Source organism: Phyllostomus discolor, chromosome 12 (assembly GCF_004126475.2).
Source record: "Phyllostomus discolor isolate MPI-MPIP mPhyDis1 chromosome 12, mPhyDis1.pri.v3, whole genome shotgun sequence".
NCBI lineage: Eukaryota > Metazoa > Chordata > Mammalia > Chiroptera > Phyllostomidae > Phyllostomus > Phyllostomus discolor.
In genome coordinates, this window is record NC_040914.2 from 22,237,428 (window position 1) to 22,258,156 (window position 20,729).

The following is a 20,729-nucleotide window of genomic DNA, read 5'->3' on the forward strand; positions in this document are numbered from 1 at the left end:
TTTCTTTTCAATTTGTAGGACATATACCCATAAGTGGAATTGCTGGATTGTACATTGATTCTATTTTCCATTTTTTGAGGAACCTCCATACTCGTAGCTACCCCATCCCCCATTTTCCCTCATCATCCAGTGGATATACACATTATCATCTGCAGTCTACACTCATCTCCTGATCTCCAGACCTTCATCTCCACCTCTCTCCCTGATGGCCTTCGTTTAATATCAGGTGACTGCTCAGAATGCATGTCACCCTCAAAAGCCTGTCCTCTGAGTCCTGCATGCAACACCACTCCCTCCACCCAGGTGCTCCAGGAGAATACTTTAGCACCACCCTTGCCCCTCTCTTTCCTCACTATCCACATACATTAGAAAATTCAGTGAACTTGACCTTCAAATTATATCCTCCTTCCTGCACTGTGACTCTGGTCCCAGGGCCATCACTTCCTGCCTGGAGCAGCCAGTCCTGCTGTGCTGCTGCTCCTTTGTGCTGCCTGGGGCTCACTCCAGATGGCTGTGGACAGAGCAGCCATTGGGATCATGGTAAAACAGGGCCTACTTTCATGTTGGCTCTCCTCAAGGCTCCAGAATCTCCTATAGGGTCTGCAGCACCTTTCCCACTGCACCCACACCCGTGCCTCTCTGGGCTGTCACACTGGCCCCTTGTTTCCACAACAGCAACCCTACTTCTGCCTCAGGGCCACTGCACTTAGTGTTCTTCCTTTTTTTCCCCCTCTTCTTGGGAACTTTTCTCTTAAACACACAACCTACTTCCTCCTTGCCCCTACTCTTTATTCAGACATCACCTCTGTACATACTGAAAAACAAAAAACTCAACCTCTTATGTCACATGGTAATTTCTCTATACAATTCTCTGTCAAACATCCATCAATATGTGACATGCTCTTATTTTATTTATTGTTACTTATTTTCACTCTTGTCTCCATAATGACAGCACTCTCAAGAGCTAAGAGCTTCTCAGTCCCTTTTTTTTTTATTGTGGTAAAAATATCCAAAAAATAAAACATTCGAGTTTTAAAATTTTATAAGATATAATTCAGTGACACTAGTTACATTCAAAATGTTGTGCAACCATCACCACTGTCTATTTCCAGGGTTTGTACAGTTACACAATAACCCCCATTCCCTGCACCCTCGATCTGAGCAACTACCAATCTCAATGAATTTGCCTACTTCAGCTCATATGAGCAGATCATATAGTTGTCCTTCTGACTCTGGCTTCTTTCATTTATTATGTTGTTTTCAAGGGTTCATTCATGTTGGAGCAGGTGTCAAAATTTATTTGGTCCTCCTTAAGGCTGAAGGATGTTACACTGTATGTATATACCTCTTTGGTTCATCCATTCTTCTGAGGATGGACCCTACAGTGGGTTCCACAGCTACTTTGAATAACGCAGACATGAACTATGAAGTAGAAGAACTTGCACCAATTTTGCTCATACAAGCAATGAGCAAAGGTTCCAGTTAGTCTCCATCTTGGCCAAAACTAACTTCCCATTCTTTGAAATATAGAACATAGGTCTTAATGCCTGTGCAATCATATTTAATTGTTGATTTCAGTGGCACTTCTCTGATAACTAATGTTGGTGGCCTTTTTTTTTCCATGTGTTTGTCACTCATTTTTATACCTTGCTTGCAGGAGCTTCTTTTCATGTTGTTTCGATGGTGGATATTCTTGAAGCTGTGTTTCCTGATGCATCTCTGGGATCTACAACAATGCTAGTACATAGTAGGTGTTCAGTGACGCTTCCTAAATGTGTCTATGAATAAATGAGTGAATGTCACTCTGCTCAGAAATGTACAATAACACACACAGTGGCATGACTCACAGTGAGGGAGAATCAGGACTTGCAGAAGTAGGAATGGGGAAGGAAGAACATTTCAGCCCAAGAAACTGCACATGCAAAGTCTCAGAGTCACCCAGGCCCTGGTCCAGCTGGGTGTGGACATGGTGTGAGATTCACAGACATGGTAGAATCTTGTGCAGCATTCAGTTGGGGATGGACCATGCCAAGTCCTCAGATCCAGCCTGTGTCATTTTCACCTGGGTCTCTGGTCATGGAGAGGAGCCATCAGTGTTCATACTTTGCTGGTAGTGGACAGTCTCTGGAACCACAGTCTGGAGGTCTGTGTGGAGGGCAGAGATAGAAGTGAGAGACTGATGCATTCAGAAACCCAGAGAGACATCAGACCACAGGCATAACCAGGGTCAGACAGGGAGGAGACAGAAATCAAGGTCAGTTCTGATTAGGCACAAAAAAGGAACAAGACTTAGTGACATATTGGATCAGGGAGAAGAGAGGGAGGGCAAAGTGGAGAACCACACTTCACTTCTGGCCTTAGAGAAGGGGGCCACCGTGTCATCACTGTGAGGGGGAACCCAGCAAAGAAATGAGTTTGGGAGAAAGGTGACAGCTCAATTTTAGCAAAGCTGAGTGGAGCCATCTGGGGGAGCAAACAGGGGAAGGTGTCCATTGGATGTTGGCAGGTTGAAGTCTGCCTCACTCACCTGTGGGGCCAGCCTAGGATGATATTCTCATCCTCCACATTTTCTGCAGTCTGGGACGACTTCCTCATGCAGATCCTCGCTCTGAGGAAATAGACTGTGGTCTTTAGGCTGATGAGGCCAGGGTGTAATGGGCAGCAGACCCTGTTCCTTGTAAGGAGCTAAAAGGGACACTGAGGCAGCAGATGTCTGGTCTGGTCCCATGGACCATGCTGACACAGCAGGTACCTCTCATCCTGGATGTTTGCTGGGCACTGCACTTATGACAGCTGCCCCTGAGGAATCGTCACCCATCAACCCATTAGCCCCCTGGTTTTTCCATTCCATGAGCCATTCATACCCCATTACTGGTTCCGGACTCAGTCACATATCCTCTATCTTCCCCTTGTCCCCCTGTCCCCCTGGGGCTGAGCTCACATGAGGATGATGAGGCAGAGGAGAAGGACCAGGGTCTTGACAGCTGCTTCTGTGATGGCCACGAGCACCACCCCTGCCCTGAGTCCTAAGAGATGATAGATGTGAAATGATACACATTCAAATAGACCCCTAAGCACTGTAAAATCCCACTGACCTCCAAGGAAAGGGTGGTGGCACACTGAAGAAACTTAGTGTACCTCATATTACATAGAAACATCTAATTCCTCTAAATTGAAAAACATTTCCAAGAATGAATAATAAAATTTAAGGTATAGAGTAGAAGACTGAGCAAAGAATAGGGACAGAGAACTCACAGAATCAAAGACATACAAATGACTCTCCATCATAAAGCTATATTCAACACCATTTATAACAGAAGAAAAGCTAAATAAAACTTCACAAAGAGCCCTGGCTGGAGTGGCTCAGTGGATTGAGCACTAGCCTGTAAACCAAAGGGTCTCTGGTTTGATTCCCAGTCAGGCCACATGTCTGGGTTGCAGGCCAGGTCCCCAGTAGGGGGCATGTGAGAGGCAACCACACATTGATGTTTCTCTCTCTCTCTTTCTCCCTCCCTTCCACTCTCTCTAAGAGAAATAAATAAAATCTTTTTAAAAACTTCACAGAGAATCCTGTTTTCACCTGATATTATGAATGCTGTGTTATGTCCTAGTTTGGTGAAATGGTCCACACTTGATGAAAAACAATTTGAAAAGTTTTCAAAAATGGAGAATGTGAAGAAAAGAGAATCCTTGTGCACTGTTGCTGTGAGTGTAAATTAATGCATCCACTATGCATAACTGTATGGGGGGTCCTCAAAAAAAACCCAAAACAAATAGGAAGCACTGTCATATGATCCAGCAATCCTACTCTCTGGTATTTATCTGAAAAAAATGAAACTACTAACTAGAAAAAGTATCTGCATCCCCATGTTCATTGCAGCATTATTTACAACAGTAGAAATTTCCAGAGATCACACAATACTTGGTTCTTGGCACAGTGTCTTTAGACAGAGCAGAGATACTGATTTGAATATATGGTGCATTCAGGCAAACATTGAAATGGCCCATGGCATTGGAGTGAATGCCCTAGAATAAGGGCTACACTCAGTCTACCATAGGAGACAGATTACAAATTAGAGCCTTTAAAATACTGGCCCAAAATGCAAGTAAAATCACTGCCTTCAAGAAAAGGACCAATGTTCTTTAAAGAAATACAACAAACCAAACAGTCAGTCACATAAAATGGACACATCTGCCACTCAGAGAAAAGTTACTAGGCATATGAAGAAATATGAATGTGCAACACTTCATAAGAGAAAAACCATTCATGAAATCACTCTCAGACATGACTGAAGAGATGGATTTACCAAACAAAGACACAAAGAGATTTCTTATAATATGTTTCATATACTTGAAAATGTAAAAAAGAGCCCTGGTTCGTGTGGCTCAGTCGATTGAGTGCTGGCCTGTGAACCAAAGGATTGCCGGTTTGATTCCCAGCCAGGGAACATGCTTGGGTTACTGGCCAGGCCCCCAGTAGGGGGCACAAAAGAGGCAATCATCATTGATGTTTTTCTCCCCTTTTTCCCCCTCACTCTCCTCTCTCTAAAAGTAAATAAATCTTTAAAAAAAAAAGAGCATTACCATAAAAAAGAAGAAAAGTAAGATAACAAGCTAAAGACCCTTAACATCCAGAAGAGAAAACACATGACCTGAAACTCAAATATCACTGAATGAGATTAACAGCAGGTTCAACTTGGTGAATAGTCAATAATCTTGTACATGTAACCATAGCTCCTGTTATAATGGACAGATACAGAGAATAGGAGCCAAACAAAGGTTCACAGATGCTCACTGACTTACGGGATAATATCAGGCAATGTAACTTGAGTAAAATTGCAGACCCAGAGAAGAACAAAGAGGAAGAATAAAATATACATATATAATTAGCTTCAATATTTTCAAATTTGATTAAACCTATAAACCCAAATCCAAAGCACTCAATGAATTCCCAATAGGATTAAATCTCTCATTCAGTCTCTCTTTCTCTCTCTCTCACACACACACACACACACACACACACTCATACACTTACACTCCACATCAAGGTGGGTACTAATCTAATCATTTAGCCCAGTTAAAGAGATATGAAAACCTGCCAGAGAAAGAGACAAACTTCAAGTAAGGAAAGAAATAAAAGTTACAACAGAATTCTCATAACAAACTATGAAAGCCAAAAGAAGTTAAAGAACTAAAAATGCAAAAAAAAATTTAGAATTCCTCATCTAAGAAATATCCTCCAAAGCTAATGTAAGCAGAGGCTTTTTCAAATAACTGTTGAGAGAATTAATCACCAGCATACCTACACTATAAAAAATATACAAAAAGATTTTCAGGTAAAAAAAATGATGGGGAGGGAGAGGAAGATGGTCAAAATAACCCTTTCAATTGTAACATAAATAAGCATTAAGGATATAATGTACAATGAGATGACTATAGCTAACATATCTGTACAATATATTAAAAAGTTGAAAATGTGATCATTTCTCAACCTTTTGGCTAAGATCAAGTGTAAAAAAGTTGAAAATGTGTATATCGAGAGTTTTCCTCATAAACAGAAATATTTATTTTTTTCTTTACTTTTTATTGCATCTATATGAGAAGATGAATGTTAGCTGAACCTACCGTAGTGATCTAATCATTTCACAATGTACGTACATCAGACCATCATTCTGTATTGCTTAATCTTATACACAGAAAAAATGAATTATCTATCAATAACACAGAGAAAAGAAAAAAGATACTATAGAAGAATTTGAATTACATAAAAAAGAAAAGCAATTGATCAGGTCCATGTGGATCAGTATAAAGGAGCTTATTTTTCTAATTATAAAGTATCTTTATAATTCACCCTTTAAAAATAATATGAGATTTATAACAATATACTATGGGGTTAAATAATGGACTTACCAAAATCACATTAAGCACACAAAAGCCAAATATTATCTGAAGTATGATTCAGATTACTAATAAAACTCTTCGTGTTTACCTCACTTGTCCTCCCAACCACTGAGGGAGAAATATCAGAAAAAGTCCTGGGAACCAAAGGTAAAGAAAGAATTATCTCTGAATGAGACACAAGGTCGAGTTACTCAGCACCTCCTTGCTCCACAAAGCTGTGCCAGGTGGGTGTCAGGACACAATGGTTTATGGAATCCTCATCCACCTGCCCAAGCTCTGGAGCCCAGGCCTCGGCACCACCTTGAGGATGGGGCTCAGTCTCTCCTTGCAGCCTGGTCTCCATGGGAGTCTCTGAACTAGTGGGAGACATAAGTCCTGAAATGAGAGACTAGTGCTTTGGAGACTTTGCTCTGGAGAGGAGGAGATGTGTGAAGCCACAGTGATGTCCCCAAATCCAGGAGACCTTGAGAAGGGTCCTTGCCTGGTGGAGTAGATGCAGGTGCTGAGAAAGCCAGCCCCCATGAGGTCCCCCCATGAGAAGGATGAGGATCAGGGGCCAGGAGCCCTGCTGCTCCCCACAGATCTGAGGGTAGGAACGAGAGATACCTGGGGGAAGAAGAGGGGACAAGGTGGAGAGGTATTTTTCTGTAAGTCCACATGTTAGTCCTCCTCATGGTCCACCTCACAGTGCAGGGGTCCTGCTGATACTCACCCTGCACAACTAGGTTCAGGGAGACGTGGTAGGAGATCCGTGGGTGGTGAGCTCGACAGGTGAACTCCCCTGCATCTGCCACGACCACCTGGGGCAGCTCCAGGACCCCTGGCTCCAAGGGCTTGGAGGGGCTGAGAGTCAGGCTCCCCCGCCACCAGCTCAGCCTCCCTGGGGGGTTGCCATCTGTCTCACAGACCAAGCGCAGGGACTGGCCCTCCTGGACTTGCAGGGAGGTGGCATTGCCCAGGACCTCAGGGACTAAGGAGACACAGAGAGACAGAGGGCAGGGCTGAGAGCTGCTCTCTCCTCTGTCCACCCCCAGACACAGAAATGAGAAACAGCATCTCTGAGACAAGCACAGCTAGCAAGGGCCAGTGGGGGTGAAGATGCATGAGGTGAGCAGTGGGCAGGTGAGGCCAGCTATTGCTCCCAGAACTGGGGGTGGGCATTTGAGGAAGAGCTGGTCACGTGTACACCTGGGAGAACACCCTTGGGAGGTAGACTTCGATGTGAGAAGCTGTGCAGAGGTGCTGATGCATGTAGGACTGACCATTGGAGGCTCACACACACACACACACACACACACAGATGAAGCTCTCAGCCTCTGCCCTGAGGGAGGAGGCAGTCATGGTCAGTTCTGAGCAGGGGAGGAATAGGGTCACATGGAGGGTATGTGGAGATGATTTTGGGGCCCAAATTGTGGCAGCCTGGAGGGGGCAGAGACTCCAGGGCCTCCCCCACCTGTGCTGTTTCCCCAGAAGACACGAACAGTCAGGTTCTGTGGAGCATCTGGAAGAGAAATAAGTAATTGTCCACCTGCAGTATGATGGGCTGGTCATGAGCAAGGTGGTGGGTCTAGGTGTTCTCTCCATCCTCACCCCTGCCATGCCCAGGAGAACAGTCCCCAAGTATCCTCCACCCACCCCTGCTCCCCCAACATTCATATCCCTTCAGGACCCGACGTCCTGGCTGAGCACTCACACACAGTGAGCTGGATGGTCCTCTCAGTGCTCACATCAGCCCCAGGGAAGGTCACTCGACAGGTGAGGTTGGTGCTGTGGTCCTCAGGCCCTGGTGTGAGGGTGACCACTGAGGAGCTGAAGGTCCTGGAACCCAGGATGGCGACATTGCCCCCAATCCAGTAGAATTCTGGACGTGTCCCTCTCTCACAGGCCCATGGAAGAGCACAGGTAATGTTCTTGGGGTGCCCTGATTCCAGGAACCCTTGGAAGTAGATGTCAGGTGTCTGTGACAGAGCTGGAGAAGAGAGAGATAGAGACACCCAGGCTCTGGAGGTGGGGTCATTGAGTGTCCCCCTCACGGCACCTCTACCATTGGCAAGTCCCAGGGTCCTGTCCCCCTGAGTCTCCTTGAGTCCATCCCAGGATGAGAAGAATTGGGTTCTTTCCCAGCCCAGGAGCCCTCAGGACCCAGCCATGTGTCTTCCTCTTGACCTCAGTTCTTACCTGTCACATGTACATAGAGCTGGTTCTCCTTGTAACTATATGCCTCATAATGCCCTCTCTCCACCCTAAAGAAGAATGTCCCTGTGTCCCTTCTCCGTGCATCTGTGATGTCCAAGGAACAGCTGTAGTTCAGGGGGTCCCCAAGGAGGTGGAATCGGCCCTGCTTTTCGCCTTGCACTTTCCGATCTTGGTTGTTGGTGGCCACTGGTGGATCCTGGAATTCATTGGCTCCTTCCTGAAACCAGTAGCCATGAGCTGGGGTTGAGTCAGTCCAGTAGTGCTGGCGGTAGGTGACAGTGCAGGGCACAAAGACACACAGGGCCTCTTGCACTGTTACGGACCTCTGCACTGTCAGCCAGTGGTCCTCATCTTCGGCCAGGAACCCTGCAGAGAAAGGAGGGTCAGCTGCAGATTCACCCTCCTCCCACACGTTCTCCCCTCAGGCTCTCACTGGCCCATAGCAGGGGCAGCAGCAGCCACAGCATCTCTGGAGGGTGTCTGGGCTCCTTTGTGTGAAAGGAGAAGGAAGGCAGTTGGAGAAGGACTGTGGAGAGCGAGCCCCACAGAAGCTGAGGAGGAGCACTGGGCCTCCCCCTGCACAGAAGAGGAACTTCAGATGTGGGATTTGTCCCCTCTCTTCACAGAGCTGGCACATACCCACAGGCCAGAGACCATGGAGACCTGCCCAGAGAGGAGACGCCAGGGAGCAGACCCCGGGTTCCGCCCCATCTCAGGGGCTTTCCTGCAGCACTGGAGCAGGACCAGGACCAGGACCTTGAGGACCTCTGAGGACGAGACATGTGAGTCTCCTAAAGTCCTCCCATCCAAGGAACTGTTATAAGTTCTGGTGTGTACACCAGGGAGTTGTGTGGACCTGGAGTTCACGGCCTCATCCAGACTCTCAGGTGGTCGGTCCTGCAAGGTGGAGGATTCCTGTCTGTGTGAGCATCTAAGGCAGAAAAAACAAGGGGTCCTGTTGCATTGAAGGCAGCATCCATCCATCATCCATCCATCCTTTCAGCAACCCACCAAATGCTCAGTGAGCATCTAAGTGGAGGCCAGCTGGAGACAGGAAGGGATACATGTACCTGGTCATGCCCATGACATGCTCCACACCCAGTGGCGTCCTTTGTCCCCAAATGCAGTACTGTCGGGCTTCAGAGCTGCAGTCCCAGCTGAGTTTAACATGTTTCCACGTGGCATGCTGGTTATTTCCTATAAATATGAGTGTTAGTTTTCCTTTTTTTTTTTTGTAGTCTAGTTTAAAAAGAAGAACTCTTTTTCAAGTTACAAAACTGAAAACGCTACCCCAACTGCTCATTTTACTTCTCAAAATGATGGAGACCTTCCCCCAAACAGGCATCACAGGGCCTGGGGGAGGAACTGTCACCTACTACAGGGTCCTGGGAGCCCAGGGAGGTCCCTCTGTTCACAATGTTGCTCCTGGTCCTCCCAGCCCCTCCCCTTGACTTTCACTTCCCCTCTGCAAAAAGGGCCTCTTGCTTCCGCACATCTCTGTCCATTGTTCACTGAGACTGCAGGCACTGGAGCATAATCCTTTCTATTGTCCAAGTGAATTCTTTTCTGTGACAGAATACCTGGTCAAGATTTGTTTTTGGCTGACACCCTCCATCTCCCAGCCACTGGCAACCACCATTCTACTTTCTGTCTCTAGGAATTTGACTACTTTGGAAACTTCATATATGTGGAAGTCTACAGTACTTTTCTATTATGTGATGTGTTTGTGTTTATTGCATTGACCATATGTCATCAAGATTCATCCATTGTGATCACATGACAGAAACCCCTTTTAAAAAAAGGTTGAATAGTAGCCTATGGTTGTATATACCACATATGTTTATCCACTTGTCTGTTGATGGATCCATTCTTGCTTGCCACATTTCAGCTGTTGTGAATAGTGCTACTCTGAACATGAGCATGCAGATATCTTTTACAGTCCCTCTTCTCAATTTGTAGGATATGTAAGTGGAATCACTGGATCGTGTGTTAATTCTGCCTTCAGTTTCCTGAGGGTCCTCCTTTCTTTTACATTCCTCCCACCTTTTCTCATCACCTTTGCCCTCACCACCTGGTGGCTACACACATTAACATCTGCTGTCTGGGCCCCTCTCCTGATCGCCAGACCTTCATCTCCACCTCTCTCCCTGACATCCCTCAGGGAATATCACATGACTACTCAGAATGCATGATACCCTCAAAACCCTGTTCTCTGAGTCCTGCATGCAACACCACTCCCTCTACCCAGGTGCTCCAGGAGAATACTTTGGCACCATCCTTGCCCCTCTCTTTCCTCACTATCCACATACATTAGAAAATTCAGTGAACTTGACCTTCAAATTATATCCTCCTTCCTGCACTGTGACCCTGGTCCCAGGGCCATCACCTCCTGCCAGTCCTGCTGTGCTGCTGCTCCTTTGTGCTGCCTGGGGATCAGTCCAGATGACTGTGGACAGAGCAGCCACTGGGGTCCTGGTAAAATAGGGCCTACTCTTGTGTTGGCTCTCCTCAAGGCTCCAGTATTTTCCATAGGGTCTGCAGCACCCTTCCAGCTGTACCCCCACCCATGCCTCCCTGGGCTGTCGCCTCAGCCCATTGTCTCTAACCCACAAAGCTTGCTTCTTCCTCAGAGTTGCTGCATTCAGTGTTCTTCCATTCATTCTCTTTTTGGGAACTTTCCTCTTAAACACACAGCCTGCTTCCTCCTTTCCCCCTCTCTTTGTTCAGACATTATCTCTGCACACACTCAAAATCAGAAAACCCACCTCATATGTCACAGGGTCCTTTATGCAATTCTCTCTCAATCATCTATCAATATGTGACATGTTCTCATTTCATTTCTTATTTTAATTTCACCTTTGTCTACATTATGAATACATTTTAAAGAGTTAAGGGCTTCTCAATCCCATAATTTTATTGTGGTAAGTTATTCATAAAATAAAACCTTCCATTTTTAACATTGTATAGGGTATGATTCAATGGAAATATTTACATTCATAATGTTGTGCAACCATCACCACTCTCTATTTCCAGAACTGGTCATCATCCGGAACAGAAACTTTGCACAGTTACACAATAATTCCCAGTACCCTAAAAGATACATGAACAATAACAAAGGGGGGTGGAAACAGGCGAGGGAGGTAGGGAGGGGTGGGATGTTGGGGAGGGGTGGGGGGAAAGGCAGAAAACTGTACTTGAACAATAAAAAAATGTTGAAAAAATAACTCCCTGTTCCCCTCCCTTAGATCCAACCACCACCCTTCTTCTTTTGGTGAGTTTTCCTATTCTTTGCTCATATGAGAAGAGTCATGAAACATTTGTTCTTCTGTGTCTTGTTTCTTTCATTTATTATGTTGTTTTCAAGGGTTAATCCATGTTGAAAGAGATGTCAGAATATCATTTGCTCCTTTTTAATGCTGAAGAGTACTCTACTGTATGTATATGCCTCCTTAATTCATTCATTCTTCTGAGGATGGGCTCTAGGGTGGGTTCCATCATTACTTTGAATAATACTGCTTGCCCTATGGAGGGCAAGTACCTGTTGGAGTTTGTAAGTCCAACCCCTTCAACATTTACCTGGGAGTGGATGGTCTGAGTCATATGGTACCTTTCGGTTCACCTTTTGACAGAAATTCCAAAGGGTTTTCCATGATCCTGCACCATTTTTTCACTCATAGAAGCTATGCATGAAAATTCCAATTTGTCCACATCATTGCCAACACTTGTCATTTCCCATTTTAAAATACAGAGATATGTGTAATGACTGTGAAATCATAGTTAATTGTTGATTTCAGTGGCACTTCCCTAATGACTAATGGTGGTGGCCAATTTTTTTTTCATGCGCTTGTAGCTCATGTTTATATTTGCTTTCAGATGCGTCTTTTCATGTCTTTGGGTGGTGGATATTCTTGAAGCTGTGTTTCCCTGATGCATCTCTGGGATCTACAACAATGCTAGTACATAGTAGGTGTTCAGTGACGCTTCCTAAATGTGTCTATGAATAAATGAGTGAATGTCACTCTGCTCAGAAATGTACAATAACACACACAGTGGCATGACTCACAGTGAGGGAGAATCAGGACTTGCAGAAGTAGGAATGGGGAAGGAAGAACATTTCAGCCCAAGAAACTGCACATGCAAAGTCTCAGAGTCACCCAGGCCCTGGTCCAGCTGGGTGTGGACATGGTGTGAGATTCACAGACATGGTAGAATCTTGTGCAGCATTCAGTTGGGGATGGACCATGCCAAGTCCTCAGATCCAGCCTGTGTCATTTTCACCTGGGTCTCTGGTCATGGAGAGGAGCCATCAGTGTTCATACTTTGCTGGTAGTGGACAGTCTTTGGAACCACAGTCTGGAGATCTGTGTGGAGGGCAGAGATAGAAGTGAGAGACTGATGCATTCAGAAACCCAGAGAGACATCAGACCACAGGCATAACCAGGGTCAGACAGGGAGGAGACAGAAATCAAGGTCAGTTCTGATTAGGCACAAAAAAGGAACAAGACTTAGTGACATATTGGATCAGGGAGAAGAGAGGGAGGGCAAAGTGGAGAACCACACTTCACTTCTGGCCTTAGAGAAGGGGGCCACGTGTCATCACTGTGAGAGGGAACCCAGCAAAGAAATGAGTTTGGGAGAAAGGTGGCAACTCAATTTTAGCAAAGCTGAGTGGAGCCATCTGGGGGAGCAAACAGGGGAAGGTGTCTATTGGATGTTGGCAGGTTGAAGTCTGCCTCACTCACCTGTGGGGCCAGCCTAGGATGATATTCTCATCCTCCACATTTTCTGCAGTCTGGGATGACTTCCTCATGCAGATCCTCGCTCTGAGGAAATAGACTGTGGTCTTTAGGCTGATGAGACCAGGGTGTAATGGGCAGCAGACCCTGTTCCTTGTAAGGAGCTAAAAGGGACACTGAGGCAGCAGATGTCTGGTCTGGTCCCATGGACCATGCTGACACAGCAGGTACCTCTCATCCTGGATGTTTGCTGGGCACTGCACTTATGACAGCTGCCCGTGAGGAATCGTCATCCATCAACCCATCAGCCCCCTGGTTTTTCCATTCCATGAGCCATTCATACCTCATTACTGGTTCCGGACTCAGTCACATATCCCCTATCTTCCCCTTGTCCCCCGTCCCCCTGGGGCTGAGCTCACATGAGGATGATGAGGCAGAGGAGAAGGACCAGGGTCTTGACAGCTGCTTCTGTGATGGCCACGAGCACCACCCCTGCCCTGAGTCCTAAGAGATGATAGATGTGAAATGATACACATTCAAATAGACCCCTAAGCACTGTAAAATCCCACTGACCTCCAAGGAAAGGGTGGTGGCACACTGAAGAAACTTAGTGCACCTCATATTACATAGAAACATCTAATTCCTCTAAATTGAAAAACATTTCCAAGAATGAATAATAAAATTTAAGGTATAGAGTAGAAGACTGAGCAAAGAGTAGAGACAGATAGCTCACAGAATCAAAGACACACCAATGACCCTTATTTATAAAACTCATTCTACACCATTTATAATGAGATAAATGCTCAATAAAAGTTCATGGAGAATGTGGTTTTCACCTGATATTGTGAATGTTCTAAGTGTCTCATCTCACCCTGGTCCTGTGCATTGGTGCAACCTTAATGGGAAACAGTTTGACATGTTTTCAAATACAGAGGATGTGGAGAAAAGAGAACCCTAGTTCACTGTTGCTGTGAGTGTAAATTAGTGCAGCCGCTATGCATTACTGTATGGAGGGTCCTCAAAAAAACAAACAAACAAAAAATAAAACCAAGAAGTATTGACATATGATCCAGCAATCCTACTCTCTGGTATTTATCTGAAAAAAATGAAACTACCAACTGGAAAAAGTATCTGCATCCCCATGTTCATTGCAGCATTATTTACAACAGTAGAAATTTCCAGAGATCACAAAATGCTTTGTTCTTGGCACAGTGTCTTTAGACAGAGCAGAGATACCGACTTGAATATATGGTGCATTCAGGCAAACATTGAAATGGCCCATGGCATTGGAGTGAATGCCCTAGAATAAGGGCTACACTCAGTCTACCATAGGAGACAGATTACAAATTAGAGCCTTTAAAATACTGGCCCAAAATGCAAGTAACGTCACTGCCTTCAAGAAAAGGACCAATGTTCTTTAAAGAAATACAATAAAACAAAACAGTCAGTCCCATAAAAAGGGACAATGTCCACCACTCAGAGAAAAGTTACTAGGCATATGAAGAAATATGAATGTGCAACACTTCATAAGAGAAAAACCATTCATGAAATCACTCTCAGACATGACTGAGGAGATGGATTTACCAAACAAATAGAAGAAGAGATTTCTTACAATATGTTTCATATACTCAAGGATGTAAAAAAATCATTACCATAATAAGAGAAGAAAATTAAGATAACAAGCTAAGGAACTGTAACTTCTAGAGGAGAAAATACATGTTCTGAAATGCAAATTTCACTGATGAGATTTATAGCAAGTTCAATGTGTAGGATAATTTTAAAAAAAACTGGGGCATGTAGCCATAGCTCTTGTTATGACTGACAAATGCAGAGAATAAAACTTGAATAAAGTTGCACAGATGCTCAAGGCCCTATTATTTAATATCAGGCAATAACATGTAAAATTAAAGAGCAAGAGACTAACACAAAGAAAGAATAAAACTACAGATATAATTAGCTTCCATTTTTTTCAAATTTGATTACAATGATAAATCCACATCCAAACCATTCAACAAATGCAAATAGGATTAGGATTCCATCTCTCTTCTTTCCTCTCTCTCTCTCTCTCACGCACACATACACACACACACACAAACACACACACACTCAATCACATCCCACATCAAGGCACATATTACTTAAATCATATAAACCCAGTTAAAAACAAAAACATAAAAACCTGCCAGAGAAAATGGCAAACTACAAGCAGAGAATGAAAAAAAAGAAATTACAGGAATTCTCATAAGAAACTATGAAAATGAAATGAAGTGAAGAACTGAAAGGGAAAAATGTTTTCCTAGAGTTCCTCATCTAAGAAAAACACCTTTCCAAAGATAATGTAAGCAAAAACTTTTCCAAACAACAGTTGAGAGAATTTATCACCAGCATACCTACATTCAAGAAATGTGCAGAAAGATCTTCATGGGAAAGGAGAAGGATGGGGATGGGGAAATGGACTTGGTCAATATAGAAATTCCACTTATAACATAAATAAGAGTGAGGGACATAATGTGCAATGTGATGGGTATAGCTAACACTGCTGTACAAGTAAGTCATAGGAAAGTTGTTAGAACAGTGAATTCTGAGATCTCATCATAGACAAAAATGTTTCCTTTTTTCTTTCCTCACTTTTGATTGCCTCTATATGAGAAGATGAATATTAACTGAACCTACTGTAATAATCATTTCACAATATACATAAGTCAAATCATTATGTTGTGCACCTTAAACTTATACACTAATATACATCAATTATTTTTCAATAAAACTAGAAAAAGTAAAATAACATTGTAGTATAGAAAAATGGAATAATGTAAAGAAATGAAGAGCAATTAAACAGGTTAACATGTGGAAATATACAATATAAAAGAGCTTATTCTAATTATAAAATATCTTTACAATTCACTGCTTTGATATAATACCATGAGATTTATAAAAAAATATAATATGGCATTGAAAAATGGGCTTGTCATAACAACACTGAGGTAAACACAAAAGTAAAATATTATGTGGAGTGTGATTCAGATTACTAATAAAATGCTCTTTTTTTCCTCATTTGTCCTCCCAACCACTGAGGGAGAAATATCAGAAAAAGTCCTGGGAACCAAAGGTAAAGAATTATCTCTGAATGAGACACAAGGTCGAGTTACTCAGCACCTCCTTGCTCCACAAAGCTGTGCCAGGTGGGTGTCAGGACACAGTGGTTTGAGGGATCCTCAAACACCTGCCAAAGCTCTGGATCCCAGACCTCAGCACCACCTTGAGGATGGGGCTCAGTCTCTCCTTGCAGCCTGGTCTCCATGGGAGTCTCTGAACTAGTGGGAGACATAAGTCCTGAAATGAGAGACTAGTGCTTTGGAGACTTTGCTCTGGAGAGGAGGAGATGTGTGAAGCCACAGTGATGTCCCCAAATCCAGGAGACCTTGAGAAGGGTCCTTGCCTGGTGGAGTAGATGCAGGTGCTGAGAAAGCCAGCCCCCATGAGGTCCCCCCATGAGAAGGATGAGGATCAGGGGCCAGGAGCCCTGCTGCTCCCCACAGATCTGGGGGTAGGAACGAGAGATACCTGGGGGAAGAAGAGGGGACAAGGTGGAGAGGTATTTTTCTGTAAGTCCACATGTTAGTCCTCCTCATGGTCCACCTCACAGTGCAGGGGTCCTGCTAATACTCACCCTGCACAACTAGGTTCAGGGAGACGTGGTAGGAGATCCGTGGGTGGTGAGCTCGACAGGTGAACTCCCCTGCATCTGCCACGACCACCTGGGGCAGCTCCAGGACCCCTGGCTCCAAGGGCTTGGAGGGGCTGAGAGTCAGGCTCCCCCGCCACCAGCTCAGCCTCCCTGGGGGGTTGCCATCTGTCTCACAGACCAAGCGCAGGGACTGGCCCTCCTGGACTTGCAGGGAGGTGGCATTGCCCAGGACCTCAGGGACTAAGGAGACACAGGGAGACAGAGGGCAGGGCTGAGAGCTGCTCTCTGCTCTGTCCACCCCCAGACACAGAAATGAGAAACAGCATCTCTGAGACAAGCACAGCTAGCAAGGGCCAGTGGGGGTGAAGATGCATGAAGTGAGCAGTGGGCAGGTGAGGCCAGCTGTTGCTCCCAGAACTGGGGTGGGAATTTGAGGAAGAGCTGGTCACATGTACACCTCGGGGAGCAACCTTGGCGAGTGGACCTTGATATGAGATATTGTGCAGAGGTGCTGATGCATGTAGGGCTGACCATTGGAGGCTCACACGCGCACACACACACACACACACACACACACACACACACACAGGTGAAGCTCTCAGCCTCTCCCCTGAGAAAGGAGGGAGCAAGGTGAGTTTTGAGCAGAAGAGGAATAGGGTCACACATGGGGTATGCAGAGATGATCTGGGGGCCCAAATTGTGGCAACCAGAAGGGGGAGAACCTGGAGGCTGCAGGCCACAGAGGAGGCTGGTCCAGGTCCAGGTCTCTGTCATGTCCAGGTGAGAGAGAGGACAGAGGCCCAAGGTGAGGCTGGGTGGCTGTGGGGGTTGAGGAAGTTTGAAATCTGAGACTTTTGCAGGATGTCAAGTTTGCTGAACTTGGTGAGTCCTGGGGAGTGTTGGGCAAACACAGGGAAGTCTGAAGTGACTTTCCGAACACTGAGTCAGGTTCCTCAGGCAGGAAGGGCCCTCCCCGGGGGTGTGGAGGGCCCTCGGGGTGATCTGGACAGCACAGAGCTTTGTGAGGGTCTTCAGGGAAGAGGTAGGACGGAAGCACTGGGGTCAGTGACTCTCCCGAGGGGTCATGCAGAAAGGGGCTGGTAACCGGGCACACAGCTGCAGACTCATCTCCTTGGAGGACAGGGAGAAGGCACAGCCAGGGAGAGGCAAGGAGTCAGGGAGAGGACGTCATGGGAAAGTGCTGGAGAGAAGAGGTCAGGGGTGAGGAAGCAACCAGAGGTGACAGTGAAAGGTCAACTTGAAATTCACAAGAAACCCAGAGAGACCTGGCAGGAAACAGGTGGGGGACAGGGCAGAGGGGGACTAGAGTGGAGAAGGGTGAAGGGGCTTCATTCTGCCCAATGTCAGATCATGTGCCTCCTGCACCCTCTGACCTCAGTTCCAACCCGGGCCTCTCCCACCTGTGCTCTTTCTCCAGAACATGCGGATACGTACAGACTTTGATGTGAGAAGCTGTGCAGGGATGCTAATGCAGGCAGGGCTGACCATTGGAGGCTCACACACACACACACACACACACACACACACACACGTGAAGCTCTCAGCCTCTGCCCTGAGGGAGGAGGCAGTCATGGTCAGTTCTGAGCAGGGGAGGAATAGGGTCACATGGAGGGTATGTGGAGATGATTTTGGGGCCCAAATTGTGGCAGCCTGGAGGGGGCAGAGACTCCAGGGCCTCCCCCACCTGTGCTGTTTCCCCAGAAGACACGAACAGTCAGGTTCTGTGGAGCATCTGGAAGAGAAATAAGTAATTGTCCACCTGCAGTATGATGGGCTGGTCATGAGCAAGGTGGTGGGTCTAGGTGTTCTCTCCATCCTCACCCCTGCCATGCCCAGGAGAACAGTCCCCAAGTATCCTCCACCCACCCCTGCTCCCCCAACATTCATATCCCTTCAGGACCCGACGTCCTGGCTGAGCACTCACACACAGTGAGCTGGATGGTCCTCTCGGTGCTCACATCAGCCCCAGGGAAGGTCACTCGACAGGTGAGGTTGGTGCTGTGGTCCTCAGGCCCTGGTGTGAGGGTGACCACTGAGGAGCTGAAGGTCCTGGAACCCAGGATGGTGACATTGCCCCCAATCCAGTAGAATTCTGGATGTGTCCCTCTCTCACAGGCCCATGGCACCATGCAGGTAACGTTCTTGGGGTGCCCCAATTCTAGGAACCCCTGGAAATGGATGTCCGGTGTCTGTGACAGAGCTGGAGAACAAAGACAGAGACCCAGACCCTGCAGGTGGAGTGCCTGAGTTTGTCCCTACCAGCAGCTTCTGTGCCAGGCCAGCCCCACGTCCTGTACCCTGGATCCCTCTGAACTTTTCCTAGGATGAGGAGCAGGGTGTCCCATCCTGTCCCTGTCCTGGGTGTCCTCAAGACTCATTTGTATGTCCTCTCCTTGCCCCAGTTCCTTACCTGTCACATGCACTGAGAGTGGGTTCTCTTTGTAACTGTATTTGGCATAGGATCCTCTCTCCACCCTAAAGAAGTATCTCCCTGTGTCTCTTCTCTGTGCCTCTCTGATGTACAGGGAGCAGCTGTAAGTCCGGATGTCTCCAATGAGGTGGAATCGGTCCCTGGTCTCCAACGTGACTTTACGACTGGGGTTGTTTGTGGCCACAGGATCATCCTCACCTGACTTGGCCCCTTCCTGGAACCAGTAGCCATAAGCTGGGTCAGACTCACTCCAGCCTTCCTGGGGGTAGGACATATTGCAGGGCACGTAGACACACAGGCCCTCCTGCACCGTCACGGACCCCTGCACTCGCAGCTGGAATCCTGGATGCTGAGCCAGGGACCCTGTGGAGAAAGGAGGGTCAGCCAACAGCCTCCACCCCAGCCCACACACTCTCCCCTCAGGCACTCACCGGCCCACAGCAGGGCCAGCAGCAGCAGCAGCAGCAGCAGCAGCAGCAGCATCTCTGGAGGGTTTCTGGGCTCCTGTGGGTGAAAAGAGAAGGAAGGCAGTGAAAGAGAGCCTGCAGGGAGCGAGCCCCACAGAAGCTGGGGAGTAGCATAGGAACTCCCTTTCCACAGAAGAGGAACTACCACGCTTGAGTCTGTCCCACATATGCAGAGTCAGTGGACACCCCATAGCTCAGACGCTGGAGATCCGCCCAGAGAGGAGTGGTCAGGGAGCAACCCAGGTCCTGCCCCATCTGGGTGAGGTCCCTACAGGACCAGGATCTCTGAGAATGGAACACATGAGTCTCCTCCAACACCTACTCCTGGTGTATTGCCTTTTAAAAAATGAAATAAGCCCTGGCTGGTGTAGCTCAGTAGATTGAGTGCCAGCCTGGGAGGCATAGGGTGGCCAGTTCAATTCCCAGTCAGGGCACATGTCTGGGTTGTCGGCCAGGTCCCCAGTAGGGGGCGCTCAAGAAGCAGCCACACGTTGTTTCTCTCCCTCTCTTTCTCCCTCCCTTCCCCCTGTCTAAAAATAAATAAATACAATCTTTAAAAAATTGAAATGAAATCAGAACAATGACCTCATGGGTTGCTCTTTATGCACATTGTATGAAGAAGAAGCATTGTACCTTGGCTTATAGTAGTTTTGACAATATGCTGGCACAGCAAGAAGTGGACTGTGACCCAATCTTGGGAGACTTGAAAAACTGTGCTGAAGGGCCGCCCCCTAGTGGCCGAATTTTGTCAGTGTGTCAGGTTTTCATTTCATGGGGCTGGAGATGGCAGTGAATACAATCCTCGCTGAACAAAGGCTGAAGGTTTGAATAACATTTATCTGAGAATTTTCCCATTTACTACAGATTTTAAAATTATGGGCTTTAAAGTTTTTCATTGTTTTCTGTTTAAATTTCTGCTACATAAAAAGATGTCTTATTTATGTTCTCAGATGCTGGTTCCTCTGTCTTCTACAGTTATTTCTGGATTAACTGAACTTTGTCAGCTTTACTGTTCTATCAAAGAACTAAAACTTCATGATGTTCATCTCTATTGAATAGTTTTTCTGTTACACGTGGTCTTACATTGGTATTTTCTTTCTTCAGTTTTCTTTTCATTTATGTTACTGTTATTTTCCTAAGATTTTTTTTTTCAGATTTTATTTACTTATTTTTAGATACAGGGGAAGGGAGGGAGAAAGAGAGAGAGAGAAACAAAACATGTGGTTGCCTCTCACACACCCCCTATTGGGGACCTGACCCCCAACCCAGGTATGTGCCCTAGACTGCAA

The 20,729-nt window shown here is 46.2% G+C and overlaps 2 protein-coding genes across 7 annotated transcripts; both read right to left on the reverse strand.

Moving 5' to 3' along the window:
• Positions 1–1,620: 1,620 nt before the first annotated feature.
• LOC114510617 (sialic acid-binding Ig-like lectin 13) lies at positions 1,621–8,652 on the reverse strand. 4 transcript variants are annotated; one of them, XM_036013255.1, is made up of 9 exons: positions 8,531–8,652; positions 8,080–8,484; positions 7,595–7,870; positions 7,355–7,402; positions 6,614–6,871; positions 6,100–6,276; positions 2,942–3,026; positions 2,528–2,608; positions 1,621–2,145 (listed from the first exon to the last, which is right to left on the reverse strand). In XM_036013255.1, the coding sequence occupies exons 1-9, from the start codon at positions 8,562–8,564 to the stop codon at positions 2,091–2,093; spliced, it is 1,419 nt and encodes a 472-aa protein (XP_035869148.1). In that variant the 5' UTR covers positions 8,565–8,652; the 3' UTR covers positions 1,621–2,090. The 4 variants fall into 4 exon arrangements, with proteins under 4 accessions (XP_035869148.1, XP_035869149.1, XP_035869146.1 ...); XM_036013256.1 differs by having other exon boundaries at positions 8,080–8,463; positions 8,531–8,650; XM_036013253.1 differs by having other exon boundaries at positions 2,528–2,621; positions 8,531–8,639.
• Positions 2,102–19,789, reverse strand: LOC114510618 (sialic acid-binding Ig-like lectin 13). 3 transcript variants are annotated; one of them, XM_036013251.1, is made up of 9 exons: positions 19,405–19,789; positions 18,953–19,336; positions 18,467–18,742; positions 18,227–18,274; positions 16,504–16,761; positions 15,990–16,166; positions 13,253–13,337; positions 12,840–12,933; positions 2,102–2,145 (listed from the first exon to the last, which is right to left on the reverse strand). In XM_036013251.1, the coding sequence occupies exons 1-8, from the start codon at positions 19,454–19,456 to the stop codon at positions 12,867–12,869; spliced, it is 1,347 nt and encodes a 448-aa protein (XP_035869144.1). In that variant the 5' UTR covers positions 19,457–19,789; the 3' UTR covers positions 2,102–2,145; positions 12,840–12,866. The 3 variants fall into 3 exon arrangements, with proteins under 3 accessions (XP_035869144.1, XP_035869145.1, XP_035869143.1); XM_036013252.1 differs by lacking the exon at positions 2,102–2,145 and adding an exon at positions 11,636–12,458; XM_036013250.1 differs by lacking the exon at positions 2,102–2,145 and adding an exon at positions 11,638–12,458 and having other exon boundaries at positions 12,840–12,920; positions 19,405–19,785.
• Positions 19,790–20,729: the final 940 nt, after the last annotated feature.

Coding starts and splice junctions, on each gene's coding strand:
- LOC114510617 (XM_036013255.1), bottom strand. CDS start 8,564: ATGCTGTGGCTGCTGCTGCCCCTGCTATGGGCCA. Junction 3,027..6,099: donor CAGCTTTGTGGAGCAAGGAG/GTGCTGAGTAAC, acceptor ATCATCTCTTAG/GACTCAGGGCAGGGGTGGTG. Junction 2,609..2,941: donor CTCTGCCTCATCATCCTCAT/GTGAGCTCAGCC, acceptor CTATTTCCTCAG/AGCGAGGATCTGCATGAGGA.
- LOC114510618 (XM_036013250.1), bottom strand. CDS start 19,456: ATGCTGCTGCTGCTGCTGCTGCTGCTGCTGCTGCTGGCCCTGCTGTGG. Junction 18,275..18,466: donor GACCATCCAGCTCACTGTGT/GTGAGTGCTCAG, acceptor TTTCTCTTCCAG/ATGCTCCACAGAACCTGACT. Junction 12,921..13,252: donor CTCTGCCTCATCATCCTCAT/GTGAGCTCAGCC, acceptor CTATTTCCTCAG/AGCGAGGATCTGCATGAGGA.